The following is a 20,389-nucleotide window of genomic DNA, read 5'->3' as shown; positions in this document are numbered from 1 at the left end:
ATATTTAATCGAATAATTTTCTTATCTTTTAGTTTCCAAACTCCAGATTTTCGAGTTTTCAAAATTTCGAATCGTAGGATATTAAAAAATTTCACACTTATCGAATTGTAAATTTTAAATAATCAAGTTTAAAAAGATTCAACGTTTTCAAGTCTAAAGGAATTTCAAAAGGAAATAAATAAGCTCTTCTTCGCAACGATAGGATATATTTAAGAATCATTAGAATGTTGGGTTACATAAGGTACAATTTAATAGTCGTATAATTACTATTGCTTCTTGCACACTCGTACATACATTAACACACACATCTACGAATCTATAGTTTACAGTATCGAAACCCTGTTCCTTGTCATTGGTAGGTTATCAAGTTAGTAAAACGTATTTTGGATTATCAAATAGTAACGATATTGTTTTTCTGAAGACCAATGATAGATCTTATCAACAACGATAATATAATTACCATTTTATACATGTTACGTCTAGTTCTATCTTAAAACCTTAAAGACATTTTACACCCAACTCACTGTTATGTTAGTCGCTTTAATTAAAAGTAAGAATATCCTAGAAAGAGTTAATGAAACTAATTATATATCAGCCCTTTTTCTTCGCTTACGATGTAAATGGTAACAAGAAATATTAATCTCCGTCTTCCAAGACTTCCATCAAAAGCTCGTTGAAATTTTAAATCACGAAACAAGGAACGTTAATTTCATACAAATTTCGTACTTGTAATCCTCTCGATTGTTTAATTCTCTCGCAACATAAATGGTAAAAAAACTATTAATCCCCCATTTCAAATTATTATACCATAATCCCTCTGTATTCAATGATTCGTTATATTTTTCAATCACGAAGGAAGGGACGTTAATTACAAAAGTCTCGAACTCGTAATACCCCCGAGAGTAAAAGAGAAAATATTCAAAAATATCGATTAAGGGAGAAGAAAAAAGATAGTCGAGAAGATCTATCGTAGAAAGCACGAAACGGCAGGACATCACAGATTTCGTTCTAAACCTAAGTTCATCCTTGGAAAAATCATCCTAGAAGCAACCCTTAAATCTCTTCTGGGACACTTTTTGTTGTTTCATTCTTTTTCAAAATCGTCTCTCCCTCTGGTTTCTCTTTCGAGATAATTTCTTTCTTCTGACTTTCTGCTGCCTGTGGCTCGATCAGGCCACCTAAAACAGCCTCAACGTATTCTTCTCTACCCTCGTCGGTGTCAAAAGAGAATCCAATCGATGGAACAAATTCTGTTTTCACCACAGTCTTCTCGGATTTCGTGGCAAACGTGGTCTTCGGCGTAGATGTCGTCGTCGACCTAATATCTATCTTAGAATTCGTTTGAGCAATCGGCACGATCGTCTTATCGGTGCTGGATTCCTCGTATTTATTCGTGTTCCTAAAAAGAACTGTGGTCTGGAAATCAATCGATCTCTGTTTCTCAGGAAGATCAAATATCTTTTTCTGTTCTCTGTAAAGAGGTTCTCCGAAATGCTGCTCTAGCTGATCCAGAATCCCTTCTTTCGATCGAGGAGCAGAAGTTTTCAAGTTCGGCAGCGCAGAACTCTCTTGAGACCTAAATGTCGCTTCATCCGGCTGTTGCACGTTCGAATTTACTGTCTGTGGCTCCGGATTTTGAGCGACTGACAGGGAAAATGGTCGAGGAACTCGGTCATGCTTCATTAATTCCGACATCAGTTGAAGAAGACTGACTGTATTCGGGTTGTTTGCCTTAAAATCGGTTAGATCGGAATTGATAAAATCGTTTCCGAAGTTAGACGCATTTCTCGCGTCCGAAATATTCGCCGCAGTGATCTGTAACTCTGTCATTCTATGAACTTCTGGCTCCAAAGATCTAATTATTTCTAGTTCGTGTATCTCGTCATTGAGAGTCGACGTTTCTTTGCCCTGTTGGGCTATCAGTTTGCTAATTATATCTTGTCCGGTAGGTATCAGCTCCGCGCCTTTGTTCATCGTCAACGTCACTTGGTAAGGCGAATTATTCTTCTCTATAGCTTCTTCGATGTGCTTTAGAGTTTCTGGCATGATGGATCCAAGTAAAGCATTCACGGTCGAGGCTTCTACGCTATCTCTGTCATCTTTCGACTTCTCTTCCAAGCTTCTGCCTGATTCTATGCTCCTATGCGTTACAGGTCTGAAAGTTGACACCGAAGATTCAATATCGACAGATTTAGTCACGGGAGATGTCGAAATTCCGATCGGTCCCTGTGTCGACAATTCTTCGGGAGTTTTAATTATTGAAACACTTCCTGAAGAGTTGACGAAACCTGAGGATGTTATAGCTTTTATAATCTTTGGCGGAGACACGGTGCTTGCACTCACAGAAATCGTCCTGGAATTCTGAACAGCATCATCTGTGGTAAACCGAAGTTCACTCTTTTTATTATCCTCAAGTTTCTCTTCAGTGTCGTTCGTAGATTTGAAAGAAGGATCAAAATGATTTGTGTGAGGAGATTCACCTTCTTCGGGCCTGGTGTAATCTTTCGTTGCACTTTTGGTATTCGATTGATCGGAGAAAGAGGAAGAAAACCACGACCCAGTGGAGGGTACTAGGGGTCTAGCCACTGTACTACCATGATTCTGCAAACTGGAGTCTTCAGAGATCTCTGCGTTTCCATAATTGGTCGTTACTCCTGTGTTTCTGTCGAAAGAAGTAGACTGATCGACATAATCGTCAGAACCAATGCTCTGGAACCTCGGTATCTCAGTCGTCCTTGAACTAGGTTCATCATTCTGAGTCGTGTAACGATTAAATAAAGTGGATCCTTCAGGTATATCTGGCACCTTTATCTGGAACTTACTTTGCGTCTTTTGAGGAGATTCTAGAAATTCGACTGGTCTAGATGTTTGAGAACCACTGTCCTCTGTATCGATGGAATGTTTCTCATTAAAAAATTCGGAATTTACGTCAGTAGAATTGTTCAAATCACTCGATCCATTTGATATCGAAGAACGTGGTTCGTGAAGATTCGTGCTTGCTTTGATGGTACTTTCGATAATTGACGAAGCGGTCGTTGATGGGAAAGTATTGAAATTATTCAGAAATTCTTCCTTATTCGTTTTGGTGTCTCTTTGATCGTTTCTTTGGTATTGTTCAGTCGTTTCCTCTTTCTTTTCTCCGGGATAACGCGTAGGCTCCGGTCTGACCAAGGTGTACTTAATCTCTTCTTTATTGAAATTAATTCCTCTTTGAGTTTCACCATAAACTTTGGTTTCGTCTCTCGCAGGATTCTGTTCGTCAACCGAGATTCCCCTGAACGACTGATGAAACGCGTGGCCTAGACCAATGCTACCTCTCGTTTCGAAGTCGTCCAGAGGTTCTTCGTCGTTGCTGTTGTGGTTGAATCCTGCGTAGACCCTATCAAACAAAGAACTTCCTCCGTTCGACACTTTGGTACGATTATAATTAAAATCGTCGAGAACTCTCACCTGGAATCTCTCTTTAGGACGTTCGTCTCTCGTTTCGTCGCTATTGACATCGTCGTAATCATACTCGTAACTCTCCTGTCTACTATAATCGTCATCCCTGTTCGATTTCCTCAAAGAAACAGCTTCAGATATTTTCAAGTCCCTTCCTAAATCCTGTCTACTCTTGTCGTCGTTCGAGAAGACTCTGGTAGGAGGAGTGACGAAGCTGTTTGACCTACTGCGCGAAAGATAATATTCAGAGCTGTCTATCGCCTGGTCCAACTTGTTGTATGCCAAAGTAGACGATTTGAATGTGGTAGGGACAGTTGGAGAGTAAAATCTCCTAGTTGTAGTGGTGACAGTCGGTACAGTAGGTGCGTAAGATGGTTGGAACTGATTGGTGAACTCGTTGGGCCTTCGATAGGTCTCCTGGAAATCTTTGTTCCTCTGGTTTCCATATCCTGGATCGTTGATCTTCTGAACTCGAATAATCGGCGAATCTTCGTAGGGAGACCTGGATTTCTCGCTAGAATAGAATTTGCCTTGATAATTTCCACTGATTTCCGGCTTTTTGTCTTTGAGTTGATAGGGTGGCAGGAAATCTCGATTGGCAGGTCTACGATAGTCTTCGAAATTGGTCCTCAAGTCGTTTCCTGTTGTGTCAACTGACGAATAGTCGAGGATTCTTCCTGGACCTCTCTGATAGTCCACCACGCTTCCAGTTCGATCAGGATCCACCAGACCATCCTTGGTCACGTCTGTTCCTGATTGGAGACTGATCATTGCGTAAGCGTTTCGAATCATCTCGTCGTCATCTTGCTGGTAACTGTTACGATTCACGTCTATGTATTTGCTGCTAGCTGAACAGTCTACTTTGGTCCACCAGTCACAGGTGAGCAGCTTTTGGCTGAATACAGAGCCTATGGGGCAGAGGAAGGAGGAGACCAATACGTCGTGGCACACGTGGAAAACCTGGCATCCCGCCACCTCGTCCGCGTAGTACCCTAAGGAAAATTAGAAATGTTTATTTTTTTACATTATGAGATTCCGTAATAACCTTCGATATCGAAATACAAAATCTGCAATATCTCCACTTTTTGAATATCCGAGTGTTCGGATGGCAGACATTTCTAAAGCTCTCTATCATTCTTTCAATTATTATTTTTAATCTATAGTTTTATAAGAGACTGAAACATTTCACGTACTTGAAAAATTTTTCTAATTCTTTCTTCCTATTTTTCTCTTAGTTAGTAGAGAAATTTAGATTCCAATTCCCTGAATTTCGATATTTCAATACGACTAACTGGGTATTTTATTTTCCATTCTGATAATAACACTATATCTTCCAAAAGAATTTCAACGATTCACCAAAACGAAATATGAACAATTCGATTCGTTATTCAATCGATACTTGGCCAATCCGTGCTCCTGTCTCCTAAATCTTCCTTTATTCAGTTTTTTTTCAATTTAAGATAATCGTGCAATAAGCAATGTTTAAGTACTATGCGCGTTACGTAAGGGACGCGAGACGACGTTTCTATGCTTGTTCGACATCTTTCTCTCTTCCTTTGAATTATCTAATAACGCGGTTTCTTCCGCGAGTTTAGACTCGCGATACAAAAGACGCCCCAGTGTTTGACCTGCTGCTTGGAAATTTCAATTAAGTTGCTTTCTTCATTCTATGAATGCTCGCCACGATTTCTTTCGACAAGAAAATGGATATCGTGTGTATCGAACGTAACAGTGATGGATGACGCATTAAAAGTAGTTACCGAGGTTTCTTTCAGGAAAGAAGGAAAAGTCGAAGTCGTGAGGCTTCGATTTTTATTTTAGAATTGCGTTTGATTTAATGCCAGTTGGACGTGTTAGACATTTTTTCAATTTCGCTATAAGATAGCATGATTTAGCTTTTTAGAAACCAACGACAAATTATTGAAACCAAACGAGAAAACCAAACAATTTATCGTAATAGAGTCGATAGAAAGAGAGATCGAGGATGTGAGTATTTAATTTCCTTTTTGTAATCATATTAGGGTAATCATATTTGTACTGTCTGTCGCCTAAGCTAGCCAACAACCAGGAAAAATCACGTCGCAAACCTATAAGTAAAAAAACAATTTCCATCTTCTGGACAAATTTTTGATACGGCCAACATCCAGCGAGCTAGAAGCTGTTAAAACTTGGAGAAAGACTAAACAGGATGAAATAAAGGAACACGAATCGCGTGACGTTTTATTCTATAAATTTAGGACGAAATAAATGACCAAAAATCGAACACTTTTCCATTAAACACGGATAAATTTGGAAAAGGATGACAGGTTCTGTAAAGTTCGCGATGATCCCAATTACATGCGTTGCAAGAAGACGTTGCAAGTTTTGGCTAATTTCTTTACACACACGCATATAGGATAGATTTAATTTAATATTCGAAACTGAAACTGTTCAATTCCTCTTTCTATACAAATTTTTAATCAAACGTCAGAATTAAAAAATTAATTTTTAAAAAATTTCAAAGTAATTCCCTTTTCAAAGGAAAGAAAAAACTGAAATCTTCCTCCTGAAAAATTCCCATACAGTAAGATAAAATATTAAGCTTTCGCTATTTTCCATCGGCAAAAGTCAAACACCGTGCCGATTTGTAACCAGCTGAATAACAGCATACTAAGCTTCTGAACGGCGATTGCCTCGCGTCAGAATCGTTTGGATTATCCGTCTGGCCTTTATCTTATTGTTGAGTCGCTTTCGCCGACATTCTGTTGCTTCTGCAGGAACATCGTATAACTGTACAAGATTATCAGGATATTGCTCAATAAAGAAACTATATAACAGAGTATTACATTGAGACTGTACTTTCTTTTGCCTTCTGAAACTCGTTCATTCGCGCCACTTATCTAAATGGTCGTTGTTCATAACTGTAATTAAGTCTGTGGACGAAATCGCCAACGAACCTGTTATTTTCACAGCAAAGAATCGTGAAACTGGCAAAAGATTATTTTCTCGTCGGTATGAACGTTTAAAAGTCCCTAATTTTTATCAGTCAGATTATATCAACAGTTCTCTGGAAGATTTTTAGCAACTGTATGGATTTGACAAGTTTCAATTTCGATTAACCCGATCCAAACTGAACTCGAATCTAATCCAAATCAGGAGATCGAACCTCTCTTCTTCGACTCTGTATAAAAATTTTCTAACAAATCCAACAATTTCCTAAGTTTCAATTGTTATCGTTACTTTGCTTCTGGCAACGTTCCACGAGCTGAAAGTTTTCATAAGACGCAAGAAGAAGATTCATACCAGATCTTGAACGAACACGCGTAGCCGAAGATAAATACGTTTCGTTGGGCGACGCGAACGTTTGCCTTTCCAGCTGAAATGTACATCGGCAAACATTTTCGTGCGATTTTTGCGACAAGTTTCGCCCCACGGCTAGTGCAACGCTGACCTATTGCGAAACCGAAGAAAATACTGCGAATGGATTTCACAGGTCGCACGTGCTAGCATCGTGTGCGTGAGAGACATCCTTGACATCGATACTGCACGTGGAAAAGCGTGAAACACGTGTGAATCAATGGTAATCGGTCGTAGGATAAAGCTGATGCACGTGGATCTTTAATAGGATACGTACACTCTGGAAACCGTTTGTTCTAATATTTTTTATTAATAATTGGTGTATAATATAAATGTCGTTTTGCAGGATTTAAATTTAGTAGGGTAATACCGAAGATCGTAGTTTCATACGATCGATTTAAAATTCTTTATAAATGAGAAAGTTTACGTAATTAAACATGCGAATCCCAAAAGGAAATTATTATTATTATTATTAAGTATATTATTATATAGAGAAGTTTCTTACTTTTACTGCTCTGTTCACGGAGGAAGTGAATATTCTCTTCCATTTGATACTCGCAATAAATACGTTCAATTTCGTTTCTACGAACTCTGGCAGAACAATCGGACGAGCAATCTATGGATTTTACTAATATAAATGCCAATTTCAACTGCTTTCTTTCAACCTGAATGGTTAAGATCAAGCGGTCATACCATTGATCGCTATGTGAAAATTGACTAACTCTGACGTGGTTGCATTAGCTGTCCGAACAGAATCTCTTCGTGTACGTAGTAATTCGCAGCATTATGAAGTGAAATTGAGGGTAAAGGTGTACGTAGATCTGTTTCGATTTTATTCCGAGGAATTGAATTGCATCTAGAAGCATACTCGCTTCGATTCTATATATCAGTCATTGCAGAAATCTTTTGTTTTATATTATCTGAAAATCCCAAGTATTTCAGCGAAAAATTACGAATGCAAAATTGTAAAATAACGTGGCCGATGTATTGCTTCCGGGAATAGAGAAAGAAAAATATTATTTCTAGAAGAAAAAATCGGAAATCCATCGAGAATCGAGATATTTACAAGACACTTGTTAGCTTATTAGATTAACAATTAATTGCTCTAACTATTTCTCTAAAACTTATCGTACAGTTATATTATACAAAGCACCTTTGTTTCAAGATAATTAGATTACAAGTATAATTAGTTATATTAACTACAAAAATATAATTCAATCTATGTGTAACGATATAAATAGTAAGTAAGAATTATATCAACTTTATGATGAAATTCTATGCGAATAAATCTCTTATCTTGTAAAGATTTTTATTCCGGAATGATGTATTAACCATATACTGAGTTTTACGAAGGTAGAAAAAGGAGCAATTTAGTTCACCTCGTGAGCGTCCCTCGCACGTGAAACCTGTCTGAGGGAGCGTCGTGTATGCCGGATAATCAATACCTGGTTCTCCTGGCACGTTCCTCCTAATGTCTGACAAATCTAAAACAAAAAAATGAAAAGAACATACAATCGCTTAGTATTCACTGCTCGCTTAATAGTCGAACAAGAAGCGTCGAATTAATAAACGTGAATAATATTAGCCAAATGAATTGGATAGCCATGCCATTGATTTTATATTGCGGGTTATTATCGACGATAAAACCGACAAGATATTCCAAAATTACATCGTATATCGTAGTAACAAATTGGAGAGAATGGCAAGCATCTGCAGATCGTCTTAGCATGACATTAAATAAATATCATCGAATGACTGTGAGCATTTCAATGAACTTTGAACGATGCGATGATTGTGCTCGTATATGCTAAGAACGAAAGGTATACATTCTGAATTATGGTAAATGTTACGATGATTATGAATGGCCTGTTAATTGTTTGTTCGAGCAAACACACTTACGTTTGCTTAAAACTCCAACTTCTTGCAAAGCGTAGAAACTTTCACTTTTTCAACAACTAAATATCAAATTTCAGGCTTTTAGACTTTTTAGTGAAAAATCGTTTAAAAAATTCTTTTGTACTCCACCAGATCTTTAGATAAATTATACAAGTGATCCATTTCGTAAAAGTAAAGAATCATTGGAATTCGATTAAATCTCTTTGTTCTATGTTCCATAAAATATTTATTTCAATATGCATTTCTTCGTCGATTCTTCAACTTCGAAGATAAAGTAAAATTACAATAAATCCAATCATGGTAGATTTTAAATAATGAGAAAATTATCGATTGAATTTTATTCTTTCATTTCTCTGTGCAGTATGCAACAGAATTTATTTAAAGAGGACAAGGTTATTCATATATAATTCGATAAGATAATACGTAATCGTAGAAAGTATAAATGTAAAATATCTGCTCAGCCAGAAAAGAAATATTCAAAACCGAATAAACAATGATTAAAATGAAAGCTTCGACCAACACAGATTTCACGTGGAGAAACTGAATCATCACGTGCCAGGCCTTACATAAAGGAGCATAATGGCTCGTGGTGAGTCAAGGTCGTGAAAAACACCTCGTCAGGATAATCCAGCGTGTGTGACATTTAACAGGACGTGTTCGCTTCGTTTACAGCGCCACACGTGATTTCTTTGGTTTGCTCCTTGTAAGTCGCGAGAGGTTTCACGTGACCTATGGCGCGATTTTTCCATCATCCGTCATACCTAACGCCTTTCACGCCACTTGATAATGTCCTCGTCCGACGACTCTGCTTTTTAATCCAACGGAACGTCTATCACTCGGTATTTAACTATGTAGGTTCATACTTTGCGAAGATGGAAAAATAAAGAAAAATTATTAATAATCTCGGTAATCAGGATTTTTCCTTCGTACCTGTAAAAGAGACTGTAACTCGCAATTATATCTTTAATGGAGGATAGCAATTTAGATTCACCCATCGATTTCCTCGTAATTTCTGTACTTAATGTTAAAGGTGTCGATACTAATTTGCCTCGTTTTGATAGATCATCGTCCTAGTGAGAAGTTCTTCGGCTTGGTATAAGATTGATTGTACCTTGCGTTAAACAGTCTTACGCTTGTCGAGAGGAGCAGTAATTTTGTACTTTTCGTGAGACTGCTTAGAAGCCACGTAGAATCTTGAAAATATACGTAGAATATGGGAATATAAAATTGCAGAAATGCAGAAAATAACGAGAATCTTGGAAATATTTTGCAACACGAATCCTCGTTTCTAATGATCGATCATTCATAACGAGTGTCTGTTTTTAACAACACTGGCATCGATCGATGGAATCGGTGTCAACGCGTAATTAATCGAAGAAAAAGAAACAAGATGAATAACATCATACCGCCTAAGCGTCGGAGAATTAGCATATTGCGAGTCCTTTTTATTCGCACCTCCGTTCCTATGACAATGCTCTTTGTTGACTGTAGACGTATTAAATAATCGTGTCAATGAATAAAAATGATGTCACGAGTTATTAATTGCTGGGGACATAAGAGTAAAGTAACTGTGATTGCAGGCAAATAAAATCTAAAGATGAAAATTGAGAAATGTTAACGAGAATTCTTCCGCGCAGTGGAGATTTAATGGAAAGTCAATTTTAGTTTTTATATTAGAAATTGCGAGAAAACGAAGGGACTCCTTGACCCGTCCCCATTCTCCGACTGATTATTTTCATAGAATCACTTTACAGATAGTTATCGTCGTTCCTTGTTAAGGATCTTTCTATTCACAGTGCCATCGACTTTGTTAGGTAGCATTGTTCAACCAGTTATCAATTATTACGATGGCTGACAGTATCTGGCAGCGATATTAAATCCAGACGTTACAAATTTTTCACACTTTAAGTAACACACGGCGATATAGACTCGGACATTGTTGAAATAAGATACTTGAAAAATGATCATTCGAACGATATATCATCTCGTTCGATTACATGTCACTTTATATCATTTTACGAGATCGAAAGTTAAGATAATTACAATTTCAAGTTACATTCCCCTGTACGTTGCATCTCGATAAAACAAGATAATTCGTCGTTTCGACGAATTTCGTAATTTTACGGTTAATTGGCATAAAATTAAATCATTAAAATCGCTACGCGTTAATTAGTAAGGAATTTCATAGAAAAAAAAGACAAGAAACGAACAATCTACCTGTTTTCTCTTGGTATGGATCGTACTGGCCACCAGCAGATCCGTAACTGTCGAACGCTCCCTCTTCTTCCGGATCGAAGAACTTCCTGAAACGACATCGTAGGCTTGTTTAATCGTACGCATGCATCCGCGTGAATACACGCGAAACGAAACGAACGCAATACCTCCCCCTGGTACCATCAATGGCTCTTCGTGACAGGAAGCTCCTCCTTGGAATTTCATGTTCAAGACTGCCGTGAATGTTGCATAAGACCAGCGTCACGAGATCTGTGCAAAGAGGAGTGCCTCTACTAGAGATGTTACATAGACGAATGATTAAAAATATAATAATAATAATAATAATAATAATAATAATAATAATAATAATAATTCCAAGTAGAATAAAAATCGTGTATGTAGTCTGAGAAAAATAATATGCAAAACACGGTTAACCACTGGAATTATGTTCACTTTATGAAACATCGAGGATATCGATACGTCTTTGCACGAAGAAATATCTTTCTAGCTTTAAAAAATACCTCTCTGGAGAGGTTAATTTGCAAACTTTTTAAAATTCTTCTCGTCTTCCGCGTGATGAATCGCAGCAGTTATACTCTCGATCCTCGATCGTAGGATACATCGGTACCTGTTCGGAAAAACGTTATATCTTTTTGACTTTAAAAAATGCGTCCTTCGAGAGATTAATCTGCAAACTTTTTCAAATTCCTCTTGTACCCCGTAAGATTAATCTCAACGTTTGAATTCCCAAGCTTCGGATCTGCAAGTTTTCCCAATGTCTCGGTCGATACAGCAGCGTTTATTTCCATTTCCAACGCTTGCAAAGGAAACGCATGGCGTAGCCGCTTATCATCTCCTCCCGATCCGCGAATTTCACTTTCTACTTCGCGTTACATACGCGTACATCGCTGCTCCTCCAACGTCGGATCCCCCGCAACAACATAACATCGCCCCTTTACGATTCCCCTCTAATCGATACACTCATTCACAGCTCGTCGCTTCTAATGACCATCTTTCCCTCGACTGTCATCCAATCATGTAAAACAACAAAGTCGAGCGAGACAATAGCCTCACGATCCGGTTATAGGCATCCATCGAGTTCGAAAGCGAACCACTCGAGATGACTCGTTTAGTATTTTATACGTTAGAACCAGTACTCGAGCGCTCTATTTCGAGAATATTTGAACGTGCGTTGAAAAAGCTGGCGCGTTTTCTTCGTCGTAAGAGAAAGAAGGCGTTCTATGTCGCGAAACGAATTCGAAAGTTTGCCAAGGCGCAAGTAAAAGTAGGAAATTTCGATCAATTTTCGATATGGTAACGAGCACAAACGACCGATTAGCGTTATCCGATGACGGGCTTCTAACGCTATTAATAGCGTTAAACGTTCGCGTTTCTCGTAATCGATTAGACAGTCGTTTATAATTATTTCAATTAGATTAATTAAATCGATTTGTTTTCTCGTCCTCGCAGTCGTTTTTGAGAAACTGACCGAGGCCAGCTCGTCTCGATTTCGTCGATACCCGGTTTACTAAATTTATATGCGTAATAAAGAAGTGGAGGTCAATTTATTCAAGAAACAGGTTATAATGACAGTTTGATGAAAAAGCCGTGATTTATTAGGATCGTAATAATTTGTTTTTTAATTTCATTGCTCCTTCCATTGCAATCTATTATTCGTTCAAACGAAATTGGTTAAGGCGACCAACTAGAATTTTTCCAACGTTAATTTAACGAAAAGACTGTGATTTATTAAGATTCTAACACGTACATATTCATTTGGTACTTCCATCGTCTCTCTAACCACAGGCCACTAGTTATTTAACAAATTTGTTAACCAATATTATCCGACCAATACAATTTAGTAACATCCTCGTATATTAACTTCTCGTTTTCCTCGTCTCTCTGACCACAAGCTACTAATCGTCTCAAAAACTATTTAAAGTTATTCGGTTGGCAACTGAGTGATTGCGGATTTTGTCATTATGTGGTATTGACAAAATCCGCGATCACTTAGTTGCCAACCCAATACTTTAAAGCAGAATTCTAACACGCATACAGATATATATACAGGGTGGTTGGTAACTGGTGGTACAAGCGGAAAGAGGGTGATTCTACGCAAAAAAAGAAGTCGAAAATATAGAAAAAAAATTTTTTTTTTAATTTTTCCATCGAGACAACGATCTACAGTGAGATCCGTTATAACGAGACGCGATAAAGTGCACGCGTACCGAGCGAAAATTCAAAGTCGATTTTCTCGAAAACAAAGCCTCGAACGAAAAATTTTTATTCTATATTTTCGACTTCTTTTTTCGCGTAGAATCACCCCCTTTCCGCTTGTACCGCCAGTTACCAACTAGCCTGTATATACATTTATTCTTTTAATTAACTGTTCGAGCTGGAGCTATCGTTTGTCCGAAAAACTAGTTAAAATGTCCAATTAATCTTCGTTTCAACTGTAATTTCGTGAAAAGGCCGTGATTCATTAAGATTCTAAAGTCTTTTCGCTGTTTGTCTCGAGAACACAAACAGAAAATTGAATTGCGACGAGTCTATCACGAAAGTCTCTGCCTTAGTCGCTTGACCTGACAATTTAGCGTTTAAGATAATTTAGGAGAAACACCTATTGTTCCTTAATGATCGCTGGTCTTTTTTCTGCCTTCTTCGTTCTATGTAATTCGTGATTCTGTCAGTAGAATCTCTGGCGACGTTTCGTCACCGCTGTATAGTCGCAACTATTATAATTCATATTTGCGGGCCGCGAGTTGCATTAACTCAGAACACTGAATTTCCATCGTCTCTGACGCACACTCTGGTTACTGCAACAGACATTTGCTTCCATTTTATTACGAAAAGAATCCTTGTGACGAAATTCTAGTGACGCACTGAGTACATCATTAACCTGTACTCCAGTGACTATAATTTAAGATATAATGGCTATATCGTACAATATTTTTATAGACTTGACAAGAAGAATAGAAAAATCAGCCTTTTCGATTTATTTACGCAGGTAACTGAATCTTGACGCAAATTTTTTACTTTTTACGAAACGCAGCGGTACATGTTAATTAAACTGATCTTGTGAAAGAACTGTCTGCTTTTGTTTCAAGATATTTAAACCGTAATTGGTAGATCCATTCGAAGGAAATATAATTTAAAGATTGTACTTCTCTCAAAATTCAGTTTCATTTTTACGATAATTTAGATTCCTCAATTAGATTTCTCTGTACTTTTATCGTGTTTCTTCTTATTTAACGTAGGTATTTCTATTGATACGTGTTTCGAAAAAGATATAGTTTTCGTTTTATTTCCAATCTATAATAAGTATTAACTTATTATAAATAATTAGCCATGTCACTGCGCCACGCCAGAAAAAATTACTGAAAATTCTCAATGCGAGAATTGATTGTAAATTTTAATAAATAAATTAAAAAAAAAATTTCCAATCTTATAATTCGAAAAAATAATTATAACTACAGCTTGGTAGAAAATTCGCGGCTTAACTTAAAAATTAAGGAATTTTATCGCGTAATATTTATAGTACAATCCTGTTTCATAGAAAGATATTCTTTAATTAATTCACTAGAATATAGAAATCTATAAATGTATACAGTCTAAAAATACATCTAAAAAAAAAGACGTAGGAGAGCAGTTTCAGGTTTTGTCTCGGACGCTTTCTCGCGTGTAACCTAATTAAAAAAGTATAGCGCTCAATGATGTCATTGAGAATGCGAGATAACGGGATCGCGTGTCGTGGGAGGGGCAATTATCGTTCAGAATCAGAGTTCCATGGATTCCACACGGTTGATACTCTTGTTCGGGAGATAAAAATGTTTCTTGCGAGGCTCTATACTCGCGGTAGATGTTGGCATTAAAAAGATGAACGCAAGAAAGGTCACGAAGTTGGATGGCTAAGAAGTTGGAAGCCGCGCATACCGTAAATCGTGAAAGACCAGGTCATTCGGTTAAGTTTTCATGTTAAAAGTCACTCGTTTGCATTTTTAATTACAGATGTTTCGTTGCCATCTAGGTACTGTTTAGTATACTTATTACGTAATTCAGTTAATTTTTCGAAAGTTAGAATTCTTTTCTTTTAATTTATTTCGTTGAGATTGTTTCTTCTTTTTCATACTTAACTCCAATCTCTTACCCTTTCTGTACTTTTCAACTTTTTATCGTGTAAAATTATACCAATTTAAAAAAAACAAATATGTTACTTAAAATAGATTTTATTTGTTTCAGAACGTAAAATAATATTTAAGATGATGTACAAGTATTCAGTAATTTTTCTGCTAATACCTAATTTCTTCAATTTCTTAATATTTCTCAAATAATATTTACGATTAAGAAATTATTCGGTACTTCGCGTGTAATTTGTTTCAACTTCATCGAAGTTGACTATTACAAAGTTTGTACTGCTTTTGCTGTTCTATTCAGCTCTTTGTTTCATTCACGCTCCATTCTCACTGTCGTCACGAAGAAACCAGTAGCCACGTTAAATTCAATTGCAATTCGATCAGCTACTGATTGATGCACGGCTGACGGTGAGAATTTATCTGTGAAAGGATGTTACGCAATTTCTACATGTATATTCGACGACGTAAAGAATGAACTGTAACGAGCGAAATAATTACAAGATCATCCCTCCGTAATTTACACGCGATCCATTAAATATATCGACAAATTAGAATATCTTTTTCACCTAAAATAGAAAAGGTTCCATTTCGTTAAAATGGAAGAAACGCTCAAAAAGAAAGATAAAAACGCTAACAAAGAATGTTACCTTCTTTTCCGGGACATTAATTAAGAACTTTTAATTAAGAAGGTAATTAAAATATATCCGAAGAGCGTAACTCGTAAAAATGAAAAAGTCACGACAGAATGATAATACTTTAACTAATAAGGAACTTCGATCAGATGCATGAGGACTCTTAAGAAGTTACGACAGCAAAAATTCCAATCTGTATTTTATCTAATCTATCGTGGCAATCTGTATGTTACTTCCGATCAATTGAATCTCTCGTTCATTCGTACAATCGTAACAGAATTTCGTTGTATACACCGAGTAGAATCGTGAGAACATATTTACGTGTTCCTGTCTCTCGTGCAGTTCACGAATCACCAGGATTTCACTTGTATCGCGCGAAGGCGGAACTGCAGATTTAACATATATCGCAGATTAAAGAAAATTATTTCCAAGTTTGTTGCATGCACAATCAGGTTCAAATGTTTGACACACTTTTTTCTTTTTCGACGAAACATACCTTTCCGTGTGTTTTTCTGACAGATCGGAATATCGTAACTATAGAATTTTCGTTTTTACATATAATTAGATACGATTAGCTTCGATACTATAGAAGAATAATATTGTATTAATTTATTTTATTAATTTATAATTTATTTATCGAAGGAACTGTCCGTTCGATTCTTAGCACGCTGCAAACTTTCCAGAGGAAGTGTAAATAAAATATCTCAGAGTTCATTGTTATATCATGGAAGGCAGATCTATTATTTCACCAATTTATTCGCCAAGTAAATGCCAAACGAAATAAATTACGCCCACGCAACAGCCGCAATGTTGAAACAATGATCTTCCAATAGATTAATCCCTCTAAAGCTCGTTATTTCTGAATTCTGTTAAGAAGTATCAATGAACTGAGAATTAGACGAAGATGAAGCAAATTACTTTACACTCGGTGCTTCATACTTATAGAATATTCATGTTGACATAATTCCTGAATATTCATCGTCTAGAAATTTATGTGCAGACAATACGAGGCAAACCTGCGAAAGTGACTCGGGACGAACCGAAAATTGTTGATTTTTTGGCGAGATACACAGCTGCAGTTACGTACGATACAAAGTATAAACAGTACGAGGCAAGTCTCGTGAGAAATCGCCAGCATGACTGTACTTAGGAATCGTGAACTTTGCTATTTTATGTCTAATCGCTGCACTACCTTGAACTATAGACGACATTTTTAATTTTATTAATTTGTGATACGTTCATAAGGTTTTAGCTACAAAATACCGGACACATAATGTGGTCTTGTAAAATGGCCCCAATATGCGCCGATCGTACCCGGGAAGCATCTGACTATTCAATTTTATTAATTACGGTTTAAATTAAGATTTAAAGGATTGTCAGAGATACTTGATCGTTATTCCTTGAGATAGTTCATTTACACCGAAGGTAGTTCTAGTATTAAAGTATCTATTCGTCCCTTTTTACATTCTCTTATCTTTAACTAACATCAGCTTCGTACTTCTGTTAAAAATATAGCTGTCAAACTACTCAATAGCTATGCTTTTTTCTTCGACCGTCACTGAGGACACAAAAGCTATCAACCAACGCGTAAATATAGCCATTGTCGTCATTGTAATATACTTGTCACTTCTCGTAGACATTCTTTCCTTACATTCGATCATCTTTCGGATAGGAGCCAAACGTTTCAATAAAGATTTAAGTCGAACCTTTCGATACATGCTAATGCAAGACACGACACAAAGTTAACGCGAGTAAAAATCGACTTCAATCCGACTATAAATACGATATCGCAGGTCAAATGTGCTGGTACATAAAAAATGGGACTCCTCGAATCAACCACAAACTGTACACCTCGGAACAAATGAACATACCATACAAAGCAAACACGGTGTGATCCAATAACTACGAATCAGATAATTCATGAATGAAACAACTATAAATCGAATATAGCGATTCGATTACAGATACTTGGCGCCAACTGTTAATCAAACATGTAGCTTTAATTTCGAATTGAAAATCGAATACAAACAAATTAAACATTACAATGCAACAACTATGAATCAGACAACCATAAACCGAATACCACTATTCAACTGTGGACACTTTGTACCAAGCGTTAGTTAAATATCTAACCTTAATCCCAGACTAACAGATGAACCACAAGCCGCACACCACAAATCAAACAACCGCTGCTGTACAAATTAGGTACACGTTGTAATCCAACACCTACGAATTAAATAACCATAGAGCGGACACCATCGATCAATTACGAAGTGCTTCATTAACCAACCATTAATCGAGCACCACGAATTAACTACGAGCCAGACACCTCAAACCATGTCAAACCACGTCAAACCCTCGTCAACCGAACACCTTCTAAGGTCATCCGTTAACACGCGATTCGATCTTCGTTTGGGGACGATTTCTACACCTTCTTGGACTAACCAATGGACAGCTCTTACCTGTCGCTGAGGGAAAAGACCTACGTTTCCCATACAGGTAAATCGATCTGACTCTGTCGAAGTCGAGCGTAGCCTGGGAGGAATCGGCCTCGAATCGTACGCTATACGGTAGAACGCGGTCGAAATCGGATTCCTGTTCACGTTGACGACACTTACACAGAACGGGCAGCGTGGTCGGCATTTTGTCGCACGTTGCATGAGTGTCCCGGCGAAGGTGTCCGACGTCGAACGTTCGGCCAGCGTGTAGCAGCCGATGCACTGCGACTACACCGATCTCCTCTCGAGTCTTCTTCCAAGCTTCTGAACGAAAGGGAAGGGATCCGCACCTCTTACCTTTCTTCTTCTCGCTTTCCACCTCTCACCCGCGCCAATACACGCATCGGTCATCCCTCCGCGAGAGGAATTTCTGCCGCGCCTCTGACAACAGGGAAATTTGGTAAGCTACACGATATACGAGTGACGGAGACGGAACATTTGGTTTTCGCGAATTTTTTACGATACAGCGCGATTTTGCAAATTGGAAAATAAAAGTTATCGTAAAAGTTGCGATAATAGGAAAATTATCAGTTTTGGAATGTAAAGACTCGCGTGATGGTACAGCTACGGTATCTTTTTAAATAATTTATCTTTCGAACAGTCGTCTAGATAGGATACAGGGTGCCTTTAGCCTTCTTCCAATACTAAATTTAGACTGCACCGATACACGTAACAAATGCCAAGTTTATATCGTAGAAGAAACACGCAGGAACGTTCCTGATTATATTCTGCTCGTTCATACTGGCCAAACGGTACAGTTTTGGTATTTTATTATAGACAGAACGTTTATTCGTTTGGGCAAAATTGAAAAATATACGGAATACGCGTAATACGTTATAATATTTACAGGATGAAACGAATCTCTACTTAGGATGCTTCCTTTTAGTTGTATCCATAAAAGATTCAATCGAAACCAATCGAATCGATACAACTCCAAAATCTCTAAGCACATCCTCTGCCCTTCTCTGCAAACCACTCCAATCTCCTCGATATTGGTACAACATATACCACGTAATGAGACTTTCAAACACGTCAGAACCGTACCTGATCACCCTTCGTTCTCCCATTTCTCCGTCGATTGGTATCAACCGACTATCCAGAATCCCCGTTCCATTCACCTAGAAAACGTCTGCCAGTCGCGTCGACGAACCATTCGAGTGGAAAGTGTCGCCGGCGACGTTTACAGACGTAGGATCCCACCATTCGCGCGGACACGTCGCATCTGCCATTCGTTTCCAGTCGTCGGATTCCATCGAAGAATCCCAGGTGTTCGCAATTAAAATGGAAAGTAGAGCGAGCCCGATAAAGTTAGCCAGCCGAGGAACACCTCGAGGGAGCTGACGACGTTGCGTGGATCGATCTGCTTTCGATAGCTGGATTTTACCGATGTTCTGACCGCCGAGGAAAGAACTACGCGCCGAAACGGGCGTAACACGGTTCGATGCCTCGTCCCACGATCTTTGCCACCGATCTGACATTTATCGTAGGTTACCCTGTGTCTCCGTTCCTTTGCGTTATGTTGGCATCGAAGGTTCCATCGATTGGTGAATTTAAAACAGTCTATAACGAACATTTTCTGCGGCTATTACGAAGATCTTCGACGTTTGTCGGTTTAGGAAGATCCAAGGCGAGGATGGGGCTGAGAAGGAGGATTTTGACTGTTCCCGAAGGAAATTTTAGGTCTCTGAGGTTACAGATACAGCGGTGATCATTGCGACAAGATTGGAAATTAAATTACCAGCGTAGGAAGATACGTGGCTAGAGATTTTTCCGATTTGTCGATACAAGGAACATAGAACGCTGAATTTGGCTTGTTTCTATCGCTCGGAGGAAGTTTTAAGTTTCTCGGTTAATGGTTACGATGGTTTTAGTTAGAAACGGATTGAGAAAGAAGATGGCTAGAGATTTGTTCAACTCGTTGGTTTAGAGAAACGGAGGAGGATTTGACGTAAAGGAATCAGGTTTCCTCTCACTTTGTACATAACAAACGAGACAATAATACAAAGAGTAAATACATCGGGCGTATCTGCGTTCGAAAGAACAACGTCCCACATTCTTTTTGTTCTGCAACTGCCATTTCCATCCTCCACAGTTATGGCAGGAGCAAAGGTCTCTCGAATATACATATATATACAGGTACAAGCGACCTAAATGTACGCTGCATCGATATCTCGGCGCGTGTAATTGAAGAAACAGGACACATTATGTAAGTTCGGTGACATTGCCTCCGTTCTGCACA

The 20,389-nt window shown here is 37.9% G+C and overlaps 1 protein-coding gene across 1 annotated transcript; it reads right to left on the bottom strand.

Moving 5' to 3' along the window:
• Positions 1-186: 186 nt before the first annotated feature.
• Positions 187-19,670, bottom strand: LOC117234069. Its single transcript, XM_033494928.1, has 6 exons — positions 19,195-19,670; positions 18,271-18,531; positions 11,055-11,157; positions 10,891-10,976; positions 8,157-8,261; positions 187-4,433 (listed from the first exon to the last, which is right to left on the bottom strand). Exons 2-6 carry the CDS (start codon positions 18,293-18,295, stop codon positions 1,054-1,056), a joined length of 3,699 nt encoding a protein of 1,232 aa, XP_033350819.1. The 5' UTR covers positions 18,296-18,531; positions 19,195-19,670; the 3' UTR covers positions 187-1,053.
• Between the last annotated feature and the right edge of the window lie 719 nt (positions 19,671-20,389).

The sequence above is a fragment of the Bombus vosnesenskii genome, unplaced genomic scaffold (assembly GCF_011952255.1).
Source record: "Bombus vosnesenskii isolate JDL3184/JDL3185 unplaced genomic scaffold, Bvos_JDL3184-5_v1.1 scf7180000013302, whole genome shotgun sequence".
Lineage (NCBI taxonomy): Eukaryota > Metazoa > Arthropoda > Insecta > Hymenoptera > Apidae > Bombus > Bombus vosnesenskii.
The sequence above is the reverse complement of the archived record's forward strand: the minus strand, read 5'-3'. Positions and strand labels throughout refer to the sequence as shown.